The following is a 23,217-nucleotide window of genomic DNA, read 5'->3' on the forward strand; positions in this document are numbered from 1 at the left end:
CAGAACTACTAAGAACGAGCAAACAGAATAACCGTGGATATAATTATTTATTCAACATGTATTGGTAACTGTTGTTAAAAGACGACTCCTTTTGCATCTTCAGATGTATATGGCTGCCGAAGCTGTTTCCTAGGCTATTGGGCACAATCCTGCACAGGTCACCACTGATGCAGGATACTCGAATGGCTCATTCTTCCCTGTAAGCTGGTACTCATTTTTCCGACCTCAAAAGGGTGACTTGTTGAGTCAACTCACCAGGTGTTAATCAATGGCATGACAGGAGCTCAAACTCAAGACCCTAACATCTTAAGCCAGTCACCCTAACCGTTAAGCCAACACCACGCTTTAACTGTTGTTACCTCTTTCACATTTTGGTACCTGATGTAACATGGTAACTTGCATTACCATGTTTAGTCTCTGAACAATAACATTAATAAAGTTCTGAAAATTGTTGAAATATAAGTTGTAACACAAGAAAGGAGGAAAATTATGATTGGCTGTTTTCAACTCCTTGCCACTCTCATGCTACAGTTAAAAATGTATTGTGCAAATCCTGGCTTTAATGCTTTTAAGTACATGCTTTCAACTTCATTGGTAATGAATGCTCTTTCATATATGCTTGATAAAGACAATGGGTTTTGTAGAAACAATTCAAAATGTTGGCCAAGGAAGATGTTATATTCTTGCCCTTTGGGAGCCTTTATTATCTTGTGAATATTGGGACATCATTAAGCAAGGCCGTATGAGAAAATAGAAGAGCCAAGAGTGATTTAAAATATATATTTAGACAAACTTCCATATCCACTCTCAATTGCAGTTCACCCTTTCATTGTTGTCCATAATGATTTGTTTTGGTCATGTCCACCATATCATGGAATTGGGCCCTCCCACCCCCTCTCCCCCCCCACTTGCTCCCTTTCCCGTCACTTCCCCCCCTTAAAAAGATCCCCTTTTTAGCTTGTTTCCCTTCTCTCCCCACTCTCCCCACTCTTCCCACCCTTCCCATGCTCTCCCCAATCTTCGTTCTTGAAAGTATTACCCTCTCTTTTTTTCCCTTTTTCCATTTATTGCCTAGCCTTCCCCCCACACCCCCCCTCCTCCCCTTCCAACCCCCTTCCATGCTTATGCAATAAATAAATGTTCTAAAATAATAAAATGCTTTTTTGAGCAGCGAAGTAGATTCAGTGTTAAACATTTTTGACTTTAGCATGCCATAAGTGATGAATTATTGGGATATTTGACATGTTACAAAGGACTGTCCTGCCATGGCATATTTCTGTAGAGGTTCCTTGTGGTTCAAAGTTGTATCCAGGTTTTTATCCAATGTTTTAGTGATTGTCTACTGTAGATTGTGATGTGGTCTGCAAAAATGGAGCTTGCCCAGTGAAGTAATGTCTTGAATTTTGACAGTCTGAGTCAGAAGATGGAGATTGCCATGGCGACAGGCAGGAGAGTTACACCAGTGATACTGGAAGTGCCACAAGTCTTGATGGCAGTCATGTGGGGTGCCACAAAGAGAAGAGAATGGCGGAACAGGAGGACATCGCAGGATTTGTAGAACGAGGCAGCAGTGCTGACATTTTGGACTCTGAGATTGGGACTAACCCATCCGTCACCATCGGCTTGTTCATTGATAAGGTCACCAGAAAGGGCTTGCATGTGGAGGTGGGATTTTCCAGGCACTTCACTCTCATCTGTTTATTTTATGTTTACTTGTGATCCATTACATTTTTTTTTAACCTTTCATTCATGCAAATTCAGAGTAATGACTGTGTATTTATTGAAAAACAAGCGAGAGGGCCTGGTGGATGGTATTTGGAAAAATTTAAAATACCTGTTGATAATTCAATGAATTAGTCGATCAAATGCATTTTTGTTAATCCATTTCATTCATAAAAGCATCACAAGGTGTTGAACAGACTTAAAGGGGAAGGAAATATAAATAATTTAAAAACTATGTCTTGAATAAAAATGTTGATGAGATAATACATAAAAGAAGACATAAAATAAAGTTACAATCAAGAAATAAGCTTGACTACCCACAATATTATGTAACACAATGTCATTAAGGAGGCTTTGAAAACTGAGCAGGAGTAAAGCAAATATGAATGGGAAAAATCTTCTCAATCTGTGGAGAGAATTTAGAAAAAGTATGATCATCAGCAGTTTTCAGTTATCTCAAAGGCCCAGTAAGAAGACCAACATGTACGGTAAGAAGACCAATATGCAATGCAGACAACGGACCAGATAGGTCTGAAGAAGATGAGCAGTGTATGATGGAGCAAGTCGATTTATGGCTTTATAAGTCGAGTCTGATTTTATCTGATTTGTTGCTGAATTAGGGAGCCAATGACAATCTCAAAGAAAGGGTGTAAAGTGACGACATTTTAAGTGACTGTGTAACAATTGTTGTGGCATAATTCCGAACCAATTTGAAGATGATGAAGTGAAGACTTGAAACAACCTAAAAATCGTGAGTTACAGTGATCAAGGTGAGAAATGATTGAAGATCAGACCAAAGTTTCATGTTTTCCAATTGATACATGAATGATTTTGCCAATATTGTGTTACTGGTATATTGTAGATTTAACTGTTTTTTGAATCCATATAAATTCCATGATTGTATATTTGGTCATTAGACACGCACACGAATACTTTTGCACACGAATTGTGAAGTTTTCAATGACGTTTCTGCATGTTTCAATGGTTACTGTCTGCACGTAAGCCTCAACTGCTTCCTTCAGGCATGATAAAAGATTTGATTTTATTCAGACAAGAAGTGGAGCCCAGCTATAAGTAGTCAGTTTTTGTTTATTTTGACTTGAAGATGTGTTTGGATATGATTTGACAGCAGATAAAAGGATAAGGAATTAATAGAAGTGGGATTTGTTGGATCAAAAGAGAGAAAATTGGGAATCATCAGCATAATAATGAAGAGCAGTGTTATGTTAGCTAATGACGATACCAAAGGGTGAAAATAAATGGTAAAAATAAGTGGTCCTGCCCAAGAACATGTCCCGACCAAAGTATAATTTTGTCAAGGAAACAAAGCATAATTTATCAATTGTATATTCACGTGTTACACGTGGATTTAAACAAATTCAGAGCAGAATCATTTATTCCGAAGCAGGAAGCAAGACAGTCTAAATTAAGAATGGTATGATACATTGTGCCAAAGACATTCGGTAAGTCGAGTATAATCAATATTGTACCATTCTCTGGTCAGAACTCTGAAGGATGTCATTGGAGATATTTATTAATGTAATCTCTCTGCAATGGCTACTGGTTTGAGAAACCAGATTGAAATGGTTCCAAGAGTGAATATTTAAAAAAATCTGTGAATTTGAAGAACATTAACAAAATTCTAGGATTTTCAGGGGTGGAGGGGGAGGGGGGGGGGGGGGGTGAATGTGAGTCCTTTAAATGGATCTATATAATTCTTGTAATATTTGATTGTGAAGGATGATCATCTATATAAGAGAGCTGTTGGTGTGTGTGTGTGTGTGTGTGTGTGTGTTTGTCTGTGTGTGTCGCCATTTTTCTCAGAGATGGCTAAACGGATCTTCGTCAAACTTTCAGAGGTTCATCAGTGAGTGATTCATATCCAATCCATATCTGTTTTAGGCAAAAAAGAATAATAATAATTTTTGAAAATTCGTTTTTTTTGGATTAAAAGAAAATAGCTCTATAGTGCCTAAACCTTTTCGATTAATGACAGTTACATGCAAGTACACATTCGCGTAAATAAATACAATACAATCAACAGACATTTGAACACAAATAATAAAACAATTCCGGAAGCGGTCAAAATTTGTGGTAAGGCTTCTTTTTCTTCCTGAACGTCATCACACTTAACTTAGAAACGTGATGAACGGCACATTCATCAGCATTTATTCAACGAAAAGGTAAAATGATGATTTGACATTTGTGATGGATTATGATTTGGATGCAATTGCTTTTCCATTATATTTGCCCTTATTTCAAATATGTTGTTTCTTTTTCGCTTGAGCAACGTTGGGTACTCCAGCTATAAACACGTTTATACTTTACTCGGGTTACAAATGCAACTTTGTCTGGGGGGTAACATAGGCTATGTTGCCGCAGCCTCATTCAGAGGTGTGGCGGACCGGGAGAGGGGCTTAAATTCTCTATGTAAATGTGTACCGTGTAACGCCACCTGCTGATGATGGCAGAGAGTATTACAATTTCCTTTTTACCTGTGCAACACTGAGGTTAAAGCACTCTTTGCATGGGAAAATTTTTCCTCCTTCCCTTCCTCCCCTCCCCCAAAATAAGAATATGTAGTATATCTTTCCCCACCCTCTCCTCTCACCTCCCCCACCCTTCCCCCTTCCACGTCCCCGTCCCTCTCCTGCTTCCTCCGGCCCCCCTCCTCCCCCGGCAACGCGGAGTACTCTTGCTAGTCTGCTATAAATGGATGAGGTGTGTGTGCACATGTGCATGCGTGCCACGTTTTTAGCTCACCTGGAACTAAGTTCATGGGAGCTTATGTGATAGCGCGTCGTCCATCCATCAGTCCGTCCGTCCGTAAACATTTGAAACTTCTTCTCCGAAACCGCTGATGGGATTGCGACCAAATTTGGCACAAATTATATTTGTTGTGTTGTGACTAAAGTTTGTTCATGGAATTAAAAAAAAATCGGGGTCTAAGGGGGCAACGGGGGTGAAAGTGCATCCAGGCCAGGTTTTGATCTAAGGCCAGGTTTGACCCCACTCCCCCCCCCCCCCCACCTCAAAATAGAAATTTGCTTTCTTCTCTGAAACTACACAATATTTCGATGAAACTTGACCACAACCTTCATCACCCGTGATGTACTGAAGTTTGTTCATGGCATTAAAAAAAAATCGGGCCCTGAGGGTCTACTGGGTGGTTGCCCCCAAAATAGGTATTTGATCTTTCCTCTGAAACTACATACACAATTTCAATGAAACTTCACCTTCATCACCCATGATGTACCAATGTTTGTTCAAGGCATTAGAAAAATTGGGGTCTGAGGAGGTATACCGGATGGGAGGGGGGTGAGGGGGGGGCTAGTTTTAACTCACAATAATGACTGTGAGTTGTTGTGTTGTGATTTACAGCAATAATAATACAAACATTTCTGTTGTACAAATTTATTTATTTAATACTGATGATTAACATTTTTATAATATAAGCAACTGATGCGGGTGGTAATGCGTTTATTGAAAATGCGTGTAATTGGGAAAAAAAAAAAAATCCAAAAAATTTCAAAAAAAACACTCAGGACATGCATACACATGGACATACATATTCACTCTGCATTATATTTTTGTTCATACATTTTAGGACCACTCAAGAACTCGTGACTTTCCGCAGTCAAGGAAAACAGACCGAATTCATGGAATCGGTGATTTCAAAGTTCAGAAAAAAGTCGAGATTAAGTTGAATTACAAATTAAATATTCACTAAGTTGTCTGATTTTGTGTGTGTGGTAATGGGTGTAATTGTATGTAATTCAGATTAATTCTCTTCTCTTTAATTAATTCTCTTAATTCTCTCTTAATTAATTAATTATTTTCTGTAATCTCTCTTAATTCTCTCTCTTCTCCTCTCTTCTCTTCTCTTCTTCTTCTTCTCTTCTCTTCTCTTCTCTAATTAATTCTCTCTCTCTGTAATCTCTTCAGATTAATTCTCAGAGCATAATTACGAAGAGTATTTAACAAAAATACACTGCAATTCGATACACAAGGGGTAGTGTGCTGTCACAGCCAATGCTGTCAATTGCAGTTCTTTCAGATAAGAGTCACTGTGAATCTCAATCTCGATTTATGGCACCATCTAATATATAAAGCTTTTTAACCACTCACTCATAAATGTTTAGTACTTTATAGGTGGGTTAGAAAGCTGAAATTTTGCAGACTGATGTAACTTGGTCAAGATTTCAGGAAAAATCACAAAACTGTCTCTAAATGTCCCTAAATAAAAAATATCCAGAAACAAAAGTTGGCCAATGTTGCCTCGCTCTGCTCACAGAGGGTCATGCGATCAAAGACAATGGCACTTAATGTGATCTTGCATAGGCATGATCGCTGGTGGGTGCTTCTCTGTTTTATGGCAGGATGATTGGAGAAGTTTCTTTAGGTTTTTGTTGTTTATGGATAATGTGCACTGGTAAGAAGTCATAAACATTTTTCGTTTACAGAGTGTACAGTGGGAAGTGTTACAGTACTTACATCAAGCATGACTGGCTTGTTTACATGTACAGATTGAGCTCTGTATCGTGCATCTGTTTTTTTTTTTGTTTTTTTTTGTATACAGAGTCGAGGCTCGTGAAAGAGCTAACATTTATCAAACAAACAAATCAAACAAAAGCAAACAAAGTATATAAAAAGGGGAGCGGTCGACAAGATGGGGAGAGAAGGGGAGGAAGCACACAAACACAACATTTGAGAGCAGGGACATCGGGAGATGTTTTTGGAGGGAGAGGGCCTGGGGGGAGGCAGGATAGGTATAAAACGCAAGGACACCAAGGACTTCCAGGAAAGAAGTCAAAAGTCACCTCAAAAAAGTGGATTTGGGGTGAAATTAGCGGGGGTAGAAAAGATCAAGGTTTTGGATTGGGGAAGATAAGAGATGGTGGTGAACAGCCGTGTTAAAGACCTGGAGGGAGGAGTGGGATTGAAGAGAGTGAGGGAGTTTGTTCCAGAGGTGGGAGAAAAGAGGAATGAAGGAGTGAAGGTGAGCAGAGAGTCTTGATTTTGGCAGTTTAACCATAAGAGGGTTGCAGGCAGATCTTGTGCGACCTGCAGGAATATTTGGGGGACAGAGCCCAGAGAGAGCTGGGGGAGCAAGGCCGGAGAGGAGTTGGTAGAAGACGGAAAGACCACCAACCTGCCTGCGGTGATTAAGTGAAAGGCCCTCGGAGATAGCGTCATCGCGGGAGATTCCAATGATTCTGAACGCTTTGGTTTCAACAGCGTGAAGACGAGCTAGGTGTGAGGCAGGAGCACCAGCCCAGAGGGGAGAGCAGTACTCCATTGAGCTGCGGATGAAAGCCTTGTATGTGGTGAGGAGCTCAGGTGTGCCAAGGAAGGACTTCGCACGACGGAGGATGCCCAGTCGGCGACTGGCTTTGGAGGCCAGCTTGGAAATGTGGTTTTCCCAGGAAAGATCATGGCAGATAGTGAGACCCAAAAGCTTGAGTGACAGAACTTCTTGGAGAGGATTATTCAGAAAGTAGATGGGAGGGTTGTCCAGTCGGTCTTTTTGGAGAGACATCGTAAGAGTGTGAGATTTGTCAGGATTGAAAGACATGTTCCACTTGTTTGCCCAGTCTGATTTTGTCCAGGTCTGCAGAGAGTGAGGAGGCTGCAGACTGCCGATCTGAGGGATGAGGAATGGAGCGGCAGAGAGTGGAGTCATCAGCAAAGAGATAGAGAGGATTTTCAAGAGAGTCAGAGGGATCATTGATGAAGACCAGAAAAAGCACAGGGCCCAGAACACTGCCTTGGGGAACTCCAGCCTGAACAGGAAGAGGAGATGAGAGAAACCCATTCAGGGCCACACGTTGACGACGACGAGAGAGGAAGTCCGCCACGACCGCCAGCCATGCGTGGAGATTTCCATGGATACCAAAGGAGGAGAGTTTGGTGAGCAGAGCGGGGTGCCAGACCGTATCGAAGGCACGTGATATGTCGAGGGAGACAGCTCTAATTTCCTGTTTGGCATTGAGGACCTCCATCCATTGTTGACAGAAGCAGCATGTCCAGAGTCGAGTGACCTGGTCTGAAACCAAATTGATGATCAGAGATCAAGCCATTGGAGAAGAGGAAAGATTTCATATCCGAAGCAATGATGGATTCCATGACTTTGCTGATAATTGGGAGAAGGCTGATTGGTCTGTAGTTGCTAGGATCTGTTTTTGCACCTTTTTTTTTGCAAAGCGGTGATGTTGGCTGATTTCCAAGCAGATGGCAGTTGACCTTGAGCAAAAGAGAGGGTGAAGAGAACAGAGAGAGGGAGTGAAAGAGCGGAAGAACAGGATTTTAGGACCCGTGGGCTGATGCCGTCAGGTCCAGTTGCAGAATCAGAGTCGAGGGTTGACAAACTTTTCCACCTTGTCAGGAGGAAATGACACGGAGTCCAGGAGCAGCTGGGTACGACTGGGTATGGTGGGTACAGAGAGGGATGGGTTTGGGACACAAGATTTAGAGGCAAACACAGAGTTAAGGCATTCAGCTTTTTCACGTGCGGAGTCAGCTGTGTAGCCGTTTGAGGTAAGGGAGGGGATAGAGGGGGAACAAACACCAGAAACAGATTTGACCAGACGCCACCAGGATTTGGAAGAGGGAGACAGATAAAGTTCGGTCCTGAGAATGGAGAGATATTGTTTCCTGGCTCTCCTGAGGGTGGACACACACTTGTTTCAGGCTTTGTGAAAGGAAATGAGATTTCCTTCCGTTGGATTTGCTTTCCAGGAGACGAAGGCAAGTTGTTTCTGGGCAACAGCCTCACCACAAGATGCCGTGTACCATGGACGGGAGGAAGGGTATGACAACTGAAGACGAGATGGGATAAATCTGTGCATGAGAGAGAGCAATTTACTTTGGAAGAATTCCCAAGATGAGTTGATGTCAGAGGTGGTAGAGATGGGAGACCAGTCCAGATGATTGATGGCTGCTTGAAGACCGTGCCAGTTGGCCTGAGTGAAATGCCAGACTCGTCGATGCTGAGCAGGCTCCCTGAGATACCAAACACTAGCAGGACTACCTGGCATTGCCCAATGGTGTTCTAATCCTGTTGGCATTTTGAAGAAATCGATTTGTTTTTGTTTTTCTATTTTGTGTGGGTGCCTAAAACTCCTTCCTACACCCAATAAGGAAAATTTATATTTAATATTTTAATATCACACACATACACACACCCCATTTCTGTTTCGGAAAACCTAAATCCAAATTCTCCAAACCTCTGCCCATAGCTTTTCCAAGAGAGTGGGTTCAATCGTGCCTCGCCCAGCTGAGGGTCTCCGTCTCTTTTCCTCGGCAGAGTCCCTGGGCAGTTTATTTTGCCACCCGCTTTATAACGATTTGTCTGTTTTTCTACACGCGTCACTATATTGGGGGTGGGGGAAATCTGAGGTTTGAGGAGGCCCATGCCTCGCATCTTTATGGAAGCTGGTGCAATTTCTGTGCTCACCTACAGAGGAAGTATGGAAATGTGGCATTTTGAATATCATATTAAAATATAGCGTTTTTTGTCTGTCTCTCATTTGTTTGCTTATAGACTCCAAAACAGCTCGGTCACATCAGAAAAACACACCAATCAGAGATGATTTAATATTACCTTTCACATAGCTACAACGGCTCTTCAACTACAGAGCGATTTAAAAAAAAAATCGAACTTTTTTTTCCTCTATTTTCTATTTTTCCCCCCTAAACACTCCCCAGCACTCGCTGATGAACCTCTGAAAGTTTGTCGAAGATTCATTTAGCCATCTCTGAGGAAAAATGGGGGCACAGACAAATGGCTCTCTTATAGTATTATAGATTCAGAGCATTTTTAAAAATTAATGAAGATTGTCCCTAAATTCACAATCCACATTGTTGGAAAAGCCAGATATCAAGAAAAATCGCTTTGTTTGATCACAAGATAAATGCAGACACAAGGTCCTACATTTCAAAATCGCCTATGTACAGATAAGTTGCCAAAATTAATTATCCAAATATCAAAGAAAACAATCATGTTATTTTTGCTGTGTTTTTGCATTGCCCGGGTGGTGAAATGCACTGCCCAGGGACTCGGCCGAGGAAAAGAGATGGGGACCCTCAGCTGGGCGAGGCTCCATTGGACCCACCCTCTTGGAATAGCTAAGGGAAGAGGCTTGGAGAGTTTAGATTTAGGTTTTTCGAAAGATAATTTATGCTTCACAGCAGCTTTTCGTCTCCCGACTAAGGCATGCCTTCATCATCATCTATTAAAAACATGCAAAATGACTGCTGTACTGCATTTTTCGTCGGATCGGGAATTTAATTCAATTCAGACATAGAATCACTATTTCTCTCCAGCTTATTACATAAATGGTTAATATAAAGTCGCTCAACGTAACTAAAAGGAAAGATGCTAAGTTAACATGACGATAACTCAAATCGGCTCTGTTAATGACGTGCAACGTTGGAACAGCTACAATAATATGATAATCGCTTTGTTTTCCACTTCGGTTTATACAGGGTGTGTCAATAAAAGGTTAACCGCTTCAAAACTTTATCAACCAAAATATTGAGTAATGAATAAAAAAAATTAACTCAGAAAATGAAAACCAAATAATGGAGAAATGAAAGTCATTATGCGGCAATGCGCTTATAGTTGAGGTGTTCGATGTGTGCACCCCCACACACATAACATGCATTCACAAGAATTGTGAAGTTTTCAATGACGTTTCTGCAAGTTTCAATGGCCTTTTGTCTACACATAAGCATCAACTGCATCCTTCAGATCAGGTTCAGATCTGGACAATGCTTACTCTTTGCTCCATAGAAAACGTCTTTTTCCTGTATAATGCTTTGGTTATGCTTGAATGACTTCTCCAAAGATCATTGATCACTCCTGCAAAGCCAAAAAAAATCAAGGTTATGACAAAAAGTACAAAGGTTATTTTAAGCAGTTAACCTTTTGTTGACACACCCTGTAAGTTCCAGATTTACCCATTAACATTTGTGTGCCAAGCAACCCATTATAATGCAAATAAGTGTTTTATGTAACAAGACCTTGTTTATATTGAAAAAAATAGTGTATTTGTAAACTGTGAAATAAAGAGCTCATTCTGATCATTCATTATTAAAAAATAAATAAAAATTCCTTTTTAACCGTTTGAGTACGGGATTTTTTTTTTTGATAAAAATACCCCCGGTACGGGATTAATTTGGCATTTTGGTACGGGAATGCAACCATGTACTCCAAGGGTTAATACGTACAACCAGGTACTCAACCACGTACTGACGATATATTTATAGGTGTAGTCGATGACGTGTAATAACGTCATCCATACACAAAACCTTTTTTGCGGTTGCGGCACTGGACGTCATCCGTACTCAAAGGGTTTAAGGCCATTTTCCCTGCTGGAGCGGGGGTTAGCCTTGTGGGACCCATGACAATCCCTTTTTGAGGCAATGTTTTTTTTATGGCCGGATGCCCTGCCTGACGCCAACCCTTTAGGATACAGTGCATCTTGCGCCAACTCTTACAACATGCAGGGATACAACACAACAACAACATGCATTTTAAAGGCCATTTTCCCTACTAGAGCGGGGGTTAGCCTTGCGGTCCCCATGACGATCTTCTCCATTTTGCCCTATTTTCTGCATCTCTCCTTGTTAACCCCCTTGCCCACAATTCTTCTTCCACCATCTTTAGCCAAGTCTTTCTCGGTCTTCCCCGTCCTCTACTTCCTTCTACATTAACTTCCATCACTCTTTTCAACCAGTCACTTTCATCCTTCCTCAATACATGACCAAACCATCTCAACCTGTTCCTCTTCACAGCATCAATCACAGGCTCTATTCCCATCATCTTTCGCAATTCATTATTTGTCTTCCTCTCTCTCAACGATACTCCGCACATCCGTCGAACCATTCGCATTTCCACCCTTTCCAACCTTCGTTGCTGCTCTACGTTCATTACCCATGTCTCGCTCCCATAAATCATAACACTTCTCACACATGCAGCATACACCTTTCCCTTCAGCTTCAACGACACTCCCCTCATCATCAGCACGCCACTCAGTTCCCGAAACTTCTTCCATGCACATCTCACTCCAGCAACCGTTGCCGAGTCTGATCCACCTTCTCCATTCAGCATGTCTCCTAGGTAGCAAAATGTTTTCACACCTTCCAGCTTCACGCCGTCTCCAAGATCCAACTCAACATTTCCTCCATCTGCAGCTCCCTCTGTGCACACCTTACATTTGAATGTAGCTGCCACACTGGTTAATGACCCTCTCAGACCACTACATTTTTGATGAACCCACTCAGCGCACATTGTACATTGAATGGAGTTCACTGCGACACCCTTCCTACACACAGCACACGGCCACTTCCCAGTTCTTTCCACCTCACCACATGCTTTACCGCTTGCCATCACCTTCGTCTTTCCGATATTCACCTTCAGACCTTTTGTCTCCATACATTCCTTCCACTTGTTCATCTTTTCCTTCAGTCCATCCATACTTTCCGCAATCAACACCAGTTTTTTTTTTCTTTTTCTTTTTTGTATGCTGAATCGAGGCTCGTGAAAGAGCTGACATTTACTTCACAAAAAAAATCAACCAGACAAACAAAATATGCAAAAAGAGGGAGCGGAAGGCAAGATGGGGAGAGAAGGGGAAGCACACAAACACTTGAGAGCACACAACATTTGAGAGCAGAGAGATGTGTGGGAGGGAGAGGGCTTGGGGGGAGGAGGCGTGGGAAGGGGTGGGGGGGGGGGTGGGTGGGAGAAGTATAAAACACAAGGACACCAAGGACTTCCAGGACAGAAGTTCGTATTTCTAAAAAGTGGAATTGGGGTGAAATTAGTGGGGGTAGAAAAGATCAAGGTTTTGGATTGGGGGGGATAAGAGATGGTGGTGAACAGCTGTTTTAAAGACCTGGAGGGTGGAGTGGGATTGAAGAGAGTGAGGGAGTTTGTTCCAGAGGCGGGAGAAAAGAGGAATGAAGGAGTGAAGGTGAGCAGAGAGTCTTGATTTTGGCAGTTTAACGATAAGAGGGTTGCAGGCAGATCTTGTGCGACCTGTAGGAATATTTGCGGGTCAGAGCCCCAGAGAGAGCTGGGGGGGCAAGGCCAGAGAGGAGTCGGTAGAAGACGGAAAGACCACCAACCTGCCTGCCTGCGGTGAGTGAGTGAGAGGCCCTTGGAGTTAGCTTCATCGCGGGAGATTCCAATGATCCTGAATGCTTTGGTTTCAACAGCGTGAAGACGAGCTAGGTGTGAGGCAGGAGCACCAGCCCAGAGGGGAGAGCAGTATTCCATTGAGCTGCGGATGAAAGCCTTGTATGTGGTGAGGAGCTCAGGTGTGCCAAGGAAGGACTTCGCACGACGGAGGATACCCAGTCGGCGACTGGCTTTGGAGGCCAGATTTGAAATGTGGTTTTTCCAGGAAAGATCATGGCAGATAGTGAGACCCAAAAGCTTGAGTGACAGAACTTCTTGGAGAGGATTATTCAGAAAGTGGATGGGAGGGTTGTCCAGTCGGTCTTTTCGGAGAGACATCGTAAGAGTGTGAGATTTGTCAGGATTGAAAGACATGTTCCACTTGTTTGCCCAGTCTGTGATTTTGTCCAGGTCTGCAGAGAGTGAGGAAGCTGCAGACTGCCGATCTGAGGCATGAAGAATGGAGCGACAGAGAGTAGAGTCATCAGCAAAGAGATGGAGAGGATTTTCAAGAGAGTCAGAGAGATTATTGATGAAGACCAGAAAAAGCACAGGGCCCAGAACACTGCCTTGGGGAACTCCAGCCTGAACAGGAAGAGGAGATGAGAGAAACCCATTCAGCGCCACATGTTGACTACGACTAGAGAGGAAGTCCGCCAGCCATGCGTGGAGATTTCCATCTGCATACATAGATCATCTGCATACAACAACTCCCACGGTAAACCCTCCTTTACGTTCTGAGCCAGCACCTCCATCACAGCTACAAATAGTAGTGGACTTAGTACTGACCCCTGATGCACTCCCACCTTCACCTCAAACTCACCACTGTTCCCGTCCTTCATCCTTACAGCTGTGCGCGCTCTTTTGTACATTGCCATCAGTACTCTGATCAAACGTTCCTCCACTCCTAACTTCCTCAATGCCCATGTCAATACTTTGCGTGGAACCCTATCGAATGCTTTCTCCAGATCAACAAACCCAAGAAACAACTTCTTCCTCTTCTCCATGTACTTCTCCTGCAACTGCCTCACATTGAAAAGCGTGGCTGTCGTCCCTCTTCCTGGCATAAATCCAAACTGCATTTCGTCGATCTTCACTTTCTTCCTTATCCTCCTCTGCAACACCCTTTCCAATACCTTCATTCCGTGCTCCAATAACTTTATCGCTCGGTACGAGCCACACTCCAGAGGGGATACGGTGCACCTATTCTATAAATTTACGTTCTCTAATATAATTGTTGCATAGATCACGCTCAAGAAATTTCAAATTCATTCGACTAAGTGTTGTCCCTGTCAAATTATGACGTCATAATTACATTTCTTCTTCAATTCCATAAAAGCATCACCCATCTCAAGTCCTCAACCAAGGTGAATGTCTGCATGATTAAAACATGCCTGAGTTGTTCTTGTTCCTGTTTGTTAAGAACAACGTTAAAAGTAAATAACGACGGAACGATAAATTCACAATCTCTTCTCCCTCTTCCCCCTTTTTCCCTGGTGTTAACAACATTCCTGTCATAAAGAACAATGATAAAATTCTCATTCATTAAGAAGAGTCAATACTACCCACGTGAATGATGTAAGCACCAACACATTTGTTAACAACGAATTAACTTGTTGCACAAATGCAAACATTTGCTTTTTGTGCCCAGTGTGTACATTTGCTTTTAGTGCCCAGTGTCCTGTTGTTTGTGTCCGTACGATGATGTCCTTAAAAACAAAGTTTCTTGTTTGGAATGATTTTCAATTTTGTTTGACTACCAGACAGGCTGACAGAGTAAATAAATTACATTACTACTCTCTGCGCGTATACGTGATCGGGATGAGTTTCCGTACAATTTGCCAAATTCAGAGACAAAGTACTGTTAAACTGCAGGTTCGTGTTCCAATTAATGTTCCAATTCGTGTTTTGCAGCATTCAAAATTGAAATCAAGTAGCTCCTTGATCATCACCTGCTGTCTATAGACAGACAGACGAAGTGAACAGACTGCTTAACCCCACCCCTTCCTGCTTTTCTCTTCCTGCATGTGGGGTAAATACTAGATGGGACCATCAATACATCAGTGGGCATCACACAGCCTATAAATGGTGACTTCAACCTTTGTATCCATCACAACAACAATAACAACAACACAACAACATGCATTTTAAAGGCCATTTTCCCTGCTAGAGCGGGGGTTAGCCTTGCGGTCCCCATGACAATCTTCTCCATTTTGCCCTATTTTCTGCATCTCTCCTTGTTAACACCCTTGCCCGCATTTCTTCTTCCACCATCTTTAGCCAAGTCTTTTTCGGTCTTCCCCGTCCTCTGCTTCCTTCTACATTCATTTCCATCACTCTTCTCAACCAGTCACTTTCATCCTTCCTCAACACATGACCAAACCATCTCAACCTGTTCCTCTTCACAGCATCAATCACAGGCTCTATTCCCATCATCTTTCGCAATTCATCATTTGTCTTCCTCTCTCTCAACGATACTCCACACATCCACCGAACCATTCGCATTTCCACCCTTTCCAACCTTCGTTGCTGCTCTACGTTTATTACCCATGTCTCGCTCCCATAAATCATAACACTTCTCACACATGCAGCATACACCTTTCCCTTCAGCTTCAACGACACTCCCCTCATCATCAGCACGCCACCCAGTTCCCGAAACTTCTTCCATGCACATCTCACTCGAGCAACCGTTGCCGAGTCTGATCCACCTTCTCCATTCAGCATGTCTCCGAGGTAGCAAAATGTTTTCACACCTTCTAGCTTCACCCCATCTCCAAGATCCAACTCAACATTTCCTCCATCTGCAGCTCCCTCTGTGCACACCTTACATTTGAATGTAGCTGCCACACTGGTTAATGACCCTCTCAGACCACTACATTTTTGATGAACCCACTCAGCGCACATTGTACATTGAATGGAGTTCACTCCGACACCCTTCCTACACACAGCACAGGGCCACTTCCCAGTTCTTTCCACCTCACCACATGCTTTACCACTTGCCATCACCTTCGTCTTTCCGATATTCACCTTCAGACCTTTTGTCTCCATACATTCCTTCCACGTGGTCATCTTTTCCTTCAGTCCATCCATACCCTGTGTGTACCCTGGATGAACCCTGGATGTGTGTACCCACACAACAACAATAAGCAGAGTCAAAATTGCTCCAGGCAGTAAAAGGTGTACTGTGCTATCCATTGTGCTACCGAAGTGGTTCAAAAGAAGTTTGAATGTACAAACACCAATCCACATGGCTTCCATTTTTCTGGATATTTCTCAATAATTCTGACTTGTATTTGTGCGGTCGCATAAAATATATCATTTTAAAATTATTTTATTGTAACTCTAAGGCAGGAATATGCTTGCAATCAGATTTCCTCGTGTTGTCTGGCATACCTCAATATCTATTTTTGGTCGAAGAACTGTCACATAACAGTACCGATACATCATTGTAAACAAACAGCACAATATAATGCATTCTCACCTGCTACTTGAATGGATTGTCTCATTCATTTTGCCAGGAGTCTGTTACGTCCAGCAAAACTTCAGAAGGCAAATCTTCAACTGAGAAAATGCAGAGGCTGTTCATTTGCTCCGTGTGCCTTGGGGAAACGAGCGAAGACAGCAATGAGATTGTGCAATGTGACAACTGTGCAATCACGGTGCATGAAGGTAGTAGCACACTGCCCTACCTTGGCACGAGGAGGATGCTAAGATCTTAAACACAACCACCTTCCCACACGAATGTTTGATTTGCCCATGGTTTAAGCCTTATTAGTTCTGCCAGCAAACATTGTACATTTGTTTCCATTTGTGAACATTTTAGCACACTTATTCAACATTCTTCATTTGATAATTGGGCTTGTAGTGCTAGTTTGTCGGGTAGCTGAATATTAGTACTTTTGCACCTTGGTAACATGAGCATTTTACAATCATTTTACATTTGGGTATCTCGTATTTCATGTTATTCTGCTTAACAACTTTTGAAAATGAATGCAGCGAGTTCTTTTTTTTAAATCCAGCTGGATTGCTTTGTACGGGATTCAGTAAACCCGGACTAATGTGATGCTGTTTATTTTTGAGCGCATTGGCCTTTCATCGGACAAGTGGGTGTGTAGATCTAGCACATTCACCTAATCCAGGGGAAGCGAGCTGCTCTTTTCTGATTTATCACGAGGAAATTGATGCATGAAGCATGCACGTCGCCCTGACATTGATTAAGCACCCAATGCCTCCTTGTACACTCTGTTCGGCCTGCCTGCTTTCCCACCTGCATGCATTTCCATTGTATGCACACAATGTGCAACACTTCATTCTGTTTTATTATATTTTGTATTGTTGGGAACATTATTTTGTTAACCACTGTTTGTGTGCTTGAGGTAAAAGGACAGTGTGAAGATCGAACGGAAAAGCCGGTGGTAGTTGGAAAGGTCCACATTTACAAATGAAAGCGCCATCAATGAGTTTAGTTTTCCAGCAAGGATTTTGTCCGATTCTGCAACCACCAATTTGTTTTCATAGGTGTGTCTGCTGAAGACTACTCAGTGGTCAGAATTGCAGACCTGAACCTTACCTTTCTGAGTAGCTATAGTAGTTGGTGATGCCTCCATTTTTTTTAAAATTAAAAGCAATCTCAGGATATTTTGTGTTGTGCAAGTCAATTTTATTACTTTATGTGGAGTGTTGATTTCATTCACATTGGAACTGTGCTGACAGATGAAATGAGGCTGGCATTTCTGTTCATTGCAGATAACACTTTTAATCAACCCTTTAATTATATTGGTGCATTTCACTTGTATCTTATTAATGTTGATTCATTTTGCCCAAATCATTTGATTTGGCAAAGCAGTATTTTTGAATTCCTGCTCGGTGCATTTGACTTTCCACTTGTAGTCCTTGAGCCAGACCAAAAGTAATGCTCCGGCGGGGGGAGTAATTCTCATTATGATTTTCCATTAGACCAATGTCTCAAGTGTCAGAAAAGGTGTGATGGACATCTGAGAACGGTAGCTTAGTGCCCGGATGGACGCCATCTTTGAAACCACCCAGCTCGAAAATGCCCATTTGGTGGGGTACATTGTTGCATGTGTATCTGGACTTCTATACTAGCTATCGATGTGCGGTTGACGACTAAATATACGTCCGATGTGTACCGTCTAAATAAAAAATAATATGAAGCATTTTGTTTTAGATTAATTATTATAAAAATCAATTATCGAAAAAAAATCATATATTTTTCAATATTTTATTATTAGACTTGTACTTTTTTTAGTGAAACAACACTGGTATGATTTTCCAAATTATGCATTGTGCTACACCGTTTATCTGTCTATAAAAATAACTCAAAAACTAAAACATATCATCCACCACGAGTTTACAACAAATAAATGTAAAGAGGCATAAAATGACTTAGGCCGCCGCTGGCATTATCTATTCTGACGATAACGCAAGTTAGGAATGTCGTACGGAGAGGATTTTAACACCATACGATATCTAATAAGCAGGCGGAAATTGTTACATAGGAAATCTGCACTTTGGTGGCCATCTTGGATTTCAAAATGGCCGCCAATTATATTAATTATTCATTACTAGAGTTTGGAAAGACGTATGGAGCTGATTTTAACACCATACGATGTATATTCCTAATAAGCAAGCGGAGGTATCATTGAACATGTCATGTTTTAGTCAAATAACACCGGTATGATCTTCCAAATTATACATTTTGCTAAACCGTTTATCTGTCTATAAAGATTTTCAGGCAATTTGGCCTGCATTATAATAGAGAACAACATATGCTATACAATATACAGTGCACACAAAGTTAATCATCAGAGTCACCATCAGAGTCATTGGCATCCTGAACCACGATAGCATCATCCTGCACCATGTTGGAGCATCCCTGCAGCTTACACACAACAGTGCACTTCAACCCATTCAGTATGCAGGAGCAATCTGACGGTCGACACGTCCTTCTGCATGTGCATGAGATGAGATTCAAAACGACATCTGGAGCTGGTAGACCCGCCATCCATCGGATTGTGAGCGAACCGCCATCATCGAGTTCCCAACCATGTCCTGCTGATGGTGTTGGGACGTCTGGTAGGTTTTCAAGGCTGCGTCGCCAGATAGCCGCCTGATAGTTGGCCCTAAGCGTATGCTGCATCAAGGAGTCTTCACAAGGCGGCAATTGTCCAGATTCGATCTGGCCCTTCTTTGCACAGAACATGTGATAACGGAGCGAATTAACACCGACGATCTTCGTGTTCTTGGCGTACAGCTGACACGTGAAGGCCTGAATGCTATTGAAGACGTCTGTTGGTACATTCCACGAAGATCCCAGATCTGTGAATGCTTGAAGATACAGCTCATTCGCTTGCACAAGCTTCAAAGCCTTTATCTTTCCTTGGCTAGCCAGAGCACTCACAGTGTCACACCCGCTCCATGCATGAAGCCCTGGCAATGCACTGCAAACTCCAGACCCCAATACCGCAGCCAACTTTCCAACGTCGATCATTCTGACTCGAACCTTTGTTCCTCGTCTGATGAAGAGCTGACTATCGATGGTTCTGCTGAGATGAAGACTGATGATCAGAACGTCGGTGTCATCTGCCACTAAGATGATCGTCTTGTAGTGGGTAGCGGCGTGCTTTGCGTGGAGAAACATACGCGTGTCTGCTTCCTCGTGGCTACATTCGAGTGCTTGCACCAACTTCCACCTATCGCGGGTCAGTACCAGACATTTTTCACCACAGGTGACATACAGTGTTCTGTTGCCTAGCTTTTCGCGATTTGTTTCATGTTTCCACGACTCCGCCAGAAACACAACCAGTTTCTCCTTTGTCTGGCTGCAAGCAAGGAGACGCCGCCAGTTCATGATTTTGTGTGCGGGTCTGATCTCGCTGAAACTGATGCCTTCATTTGATCCGCGGTTCACACGCTCAGCTGCTTTGATGGATTCTTCTGTGTATGTGTCAAAGACAACATCGATGCGCTCACTGCCTTGACCAGCGTGAAGCGCTGCAGCAAGGATGCGGTCAGATAGTTCTTCGAACGTGTCGTTCTCGCCATGCATCTTTTGTATGAGAGCCATCGCATCAATTATTGTTGCACTTCGCTTGTCAACGTTCTCGGCTGGTTCCACAAGACCTTCCATGTGTTTCGCAAGTGCAGCTTTGTTCGTTTTTTTCATTGACCCATCAACGTTTGCCAAAGACCATGGTAACGGCCCTAGTGGGTGACAAAGGACAAGTTGCATGTCGAGGTTCCTTGTCTTGGCGATGAGTATCATGGTGGCAAACAGTTGTCTGTCAGCTCTCAGGACGATCTCCTTGTTTGTGCCCTTCACAACTTTCTGCTTGATCTTACCAAAGGTCTTCAAGTTTAGCTTGTTCAATGTGTCATGAAAGCCTGTTCCCTCTTCAAGACGTTTCTGGAAGCTTTGATACGCCGCTTCCCCCTTTTGCAGGGTGTTGAGTAGGTCATTAGAAACGTCCTCCCTCGCAGCCGCTCCGGTAGATATACTGAGAAGACATGACGGATCATCGGCGAATGGATTGGTCCAGTCATTTTCCAGTAGATCACAGATAGCTGTGACGCCAGACTCATCACGTTTGATGCGAGAAGTAGACAAGTCAGGGTGCTTGGCGTGAGATGTGTCGCTGCCATTCACAAGGATAGTTTCTCGTAGTTGCAGATTCTTCTTGATGGAGTCACGAACATCAACTGAAAATGTATCTGAAGACAGGATATCTGTTGCAACATCAACTATTGGAACAATCCTCGGGTTCAAGAACAAGTCAGTGCGAATGAAATTGAATATACATCGTATCATTTCTTTTTTCTCGATATTATCTTCAATGTCAGTTTCTACTTGAGGTTTTTGGGGCCGTGTGTAGTTTCTATAGCAGGAGAAGTGGTAGTGAGCCTCAGCTGCAACCATATCTCGTGTAGTCAATGCCAAAACTCTCTCATCATTGCGAGCTGTCGCAGCATCTCTTATTGTCTTATCTGCTCGAAGTTCAACAGCCAAGACAACTGTTTCACGGGTACGACTGCCTTTTATGAATTTTGAAGCACGCTGGCAAAAAATGCATTTATCATCGTAGACCGTTGAAGTTGATCCTGTCTCTTCCCGTGATGATCGCCGTCGCACCGCATCGCCAGTATCAACTGAAGAACTTCTAGCTGCATTGGTCAAAGTAGCTAGGTGGTTTTTGTGAGTGAAGTCTGATCTACAAGCCCTATGGTATAATATTGGAATATTAGGAAGTTCAACTGCGCCTTCTTGGACTAGCTTTAGAATTGGATAAAAGTTTCTAACTGCGGCTGCGTCACACAATGTCTTCCAAGAACTGTTGCCCGCTGCCTTGCTTAGTTCAGAGAGTGGCGACTTCTTGCTGCACAGGATGCACGTTCCGGACTCAGGTTCAATCTTCGCCCGTTTCGCCTCGACACCGGCCATCTCAGCTGAAAGAACAAAAAGACTGACGTTAGATTACTCCGATATCCGAAAAGCTCGCCAGCTTACATAGACATACTCATCCAAGTCAGTGAACATGTTAGATGGCGCCACAATACAACTCTATAATAGAGTTGTATGTGGCGCCATCTAACATGTTCACTTTTAGTTCTTAAGCCACCCACCCCCCCCCCCCCCCTCAGAAATTAATCAGGTCACCGCAACAAATCTCAGACTGAGATATAGAATATAGAATATAGATATAGAATAGACTGACGTCACTTTCGGCACTGGGTTCTGTGGGTTGATTAATCGGCGGGAAATTCCAACTGAGATAGTTTCGGTTTGTGGAAAGTGCATGCCTTTTCATATATTTTTTGTGTAAACTCATGGTGGATGATATGTTTTAGTTTTTGAGTTATTTTTATAGACAGATAAACGGTGTAGCACAATGCATAATTTGGAAAATCATACCAGTGTTGTTTCACTAAAAAAAGTACAAGTCTAATAATAAAATATTGAAAAATATGATTTTTTTTCGATAATTGATTTTTATAATAATTAATCTAAAACAAAATGCTTCATATTATTTTTTATTTAGACGGTACACATCGGACGTATATTTAGTCGTCAACCGCACATCGATAGCTAGTATAGAAGTCCAGATACACGTGCAACAATGTACCCCACCAAATGGGCATTTTCGAGCTGGGTGGTTTCAAAGATGGCGTCCATCCGGGCACTAAGCTACCGTTCTCAGATGTCCATCACACCTTTTCTGACACTTGAGACATTGGTCTAATGGAAAATCATAATGAGAATTACTCCCCCCGCCGGAGCATTCACTTCAAAATATGGCCGGTTGGCTCAAGGACTATTGCCTTCTCGTCGTGAATGCAAGAAGGAAATTTTAGAATATTTTGGTTAATGAACTGTGCTGGACTTTAAAATGCTTTCATTTCTGATTTGAGCACCATGCTCTGTATGAATGTTAGGTTAATGCCACAGGGGGGAAAAGACTTCATACTCAGTGACTTGACAGAAATGTGGGTCTGGAAGGGATTTTTAATCCATCTATCAATTATCAATTATCATCTAAATATCAAGCCCTGGTGTTGGGCTAGCGGCTAGGGTGCCGGCTTAGGATCCAAGGATCCTGGGTTCGAATCCCGGTCGATCGCTGAATTAACGCCAGGGGGGTTGACTCAGCCTGTCATCCTTCCGAGGTCGGCTAATTGAGTACCAGTTCACTGGTAATTCCCTGTTTGTCGTTAAAGGCGGCAAAACGGGTTGGCGTCAGGAAGGGCATCCGGCCGTAAAACATTGCTTCAAAAAGGGGACCGAAAAACAACAACAACCACGGTTCCCGAAAAAGGCCAACCCCCGCTTTGCGGGGAAAAATGGCCTCTAAAGGTGGTTATTTTTTATATTATATATATCGATTATTATTATTTTTTTCCAGAAAATTCCCAAGAGCATTATTTCACACAGGATATCATGATGTGGTGTAATCTGTTGTGTTCCATTGCTTCAACATTTCGTATATGCCTTTCATCTTACTGTTTGTTGTCTTGGCACCATTAGTCAAAGCCTGAAAAAAAAGAAAAGAATATTCTTTATTGCAAATGGAACTTCAACAGGCCACCCATGCAAACCATGAGGTCAGCATTGGTCACTTTGGGCTGCCCTCTTCAAGGTCTATTGGCTGTCTGATGAGTCTGGTCAGTCTGACATCTACTCACATTCAGTTATCTCCTGAGAGTGTCATTCACCCAACCATTTAAATTTGTAGTGTCAGGCAAAAATTGCACTGCTTTTATACAGATGACACAAAATGACCCTATTTGTTGATCTT

General features: G+C 42.5%; 1 protein-coding gene across 4 annotated transcripts in view; it reads left to right on the forward strand.

The window, feature by feature from the left end:
- The window catches only part of PHF14 (PHD finger protein 14), a 325,301-nt gene that overhangs the window by 83,941 nt on the left and 218,143 nt on the right, over positions 1 to 23,217 (forward strand). For 3 of the 4 annotated variants that reach the window (XM_078782297.1, XM_078782296.1, XM_078782298.1), the window contains 2 exons: positions 1,411 to 1,665; positions 16,426 to 16,576. In XM_078782297.1, coding sequence (XP_078638423.1) covers positions 1,411 to 1,665; positions 16,426 to 16,576 — 406 coding nt within the window. The remainder of the gene's footprint in view (positions 1 to 1,410; positions 1,666 to 16,425; positions 16,577 to 23,217) is intronic. The other variant, XM_078782299.1, reaches the window with a different exon arrangement.

Source organism: Myxine glutinosa, chromosome 7 (assembly GCF_964187855.1).
Source record: "Myxine glutinosa chromosome 7, kmMyxGlut1.1, whole genome shotgun sequence".
NCBI lineage: Eukaryota > Metazoa > Chordata > Myxini > Myxiniformes > Myxinidae > Myxine > Myxine glutinosa.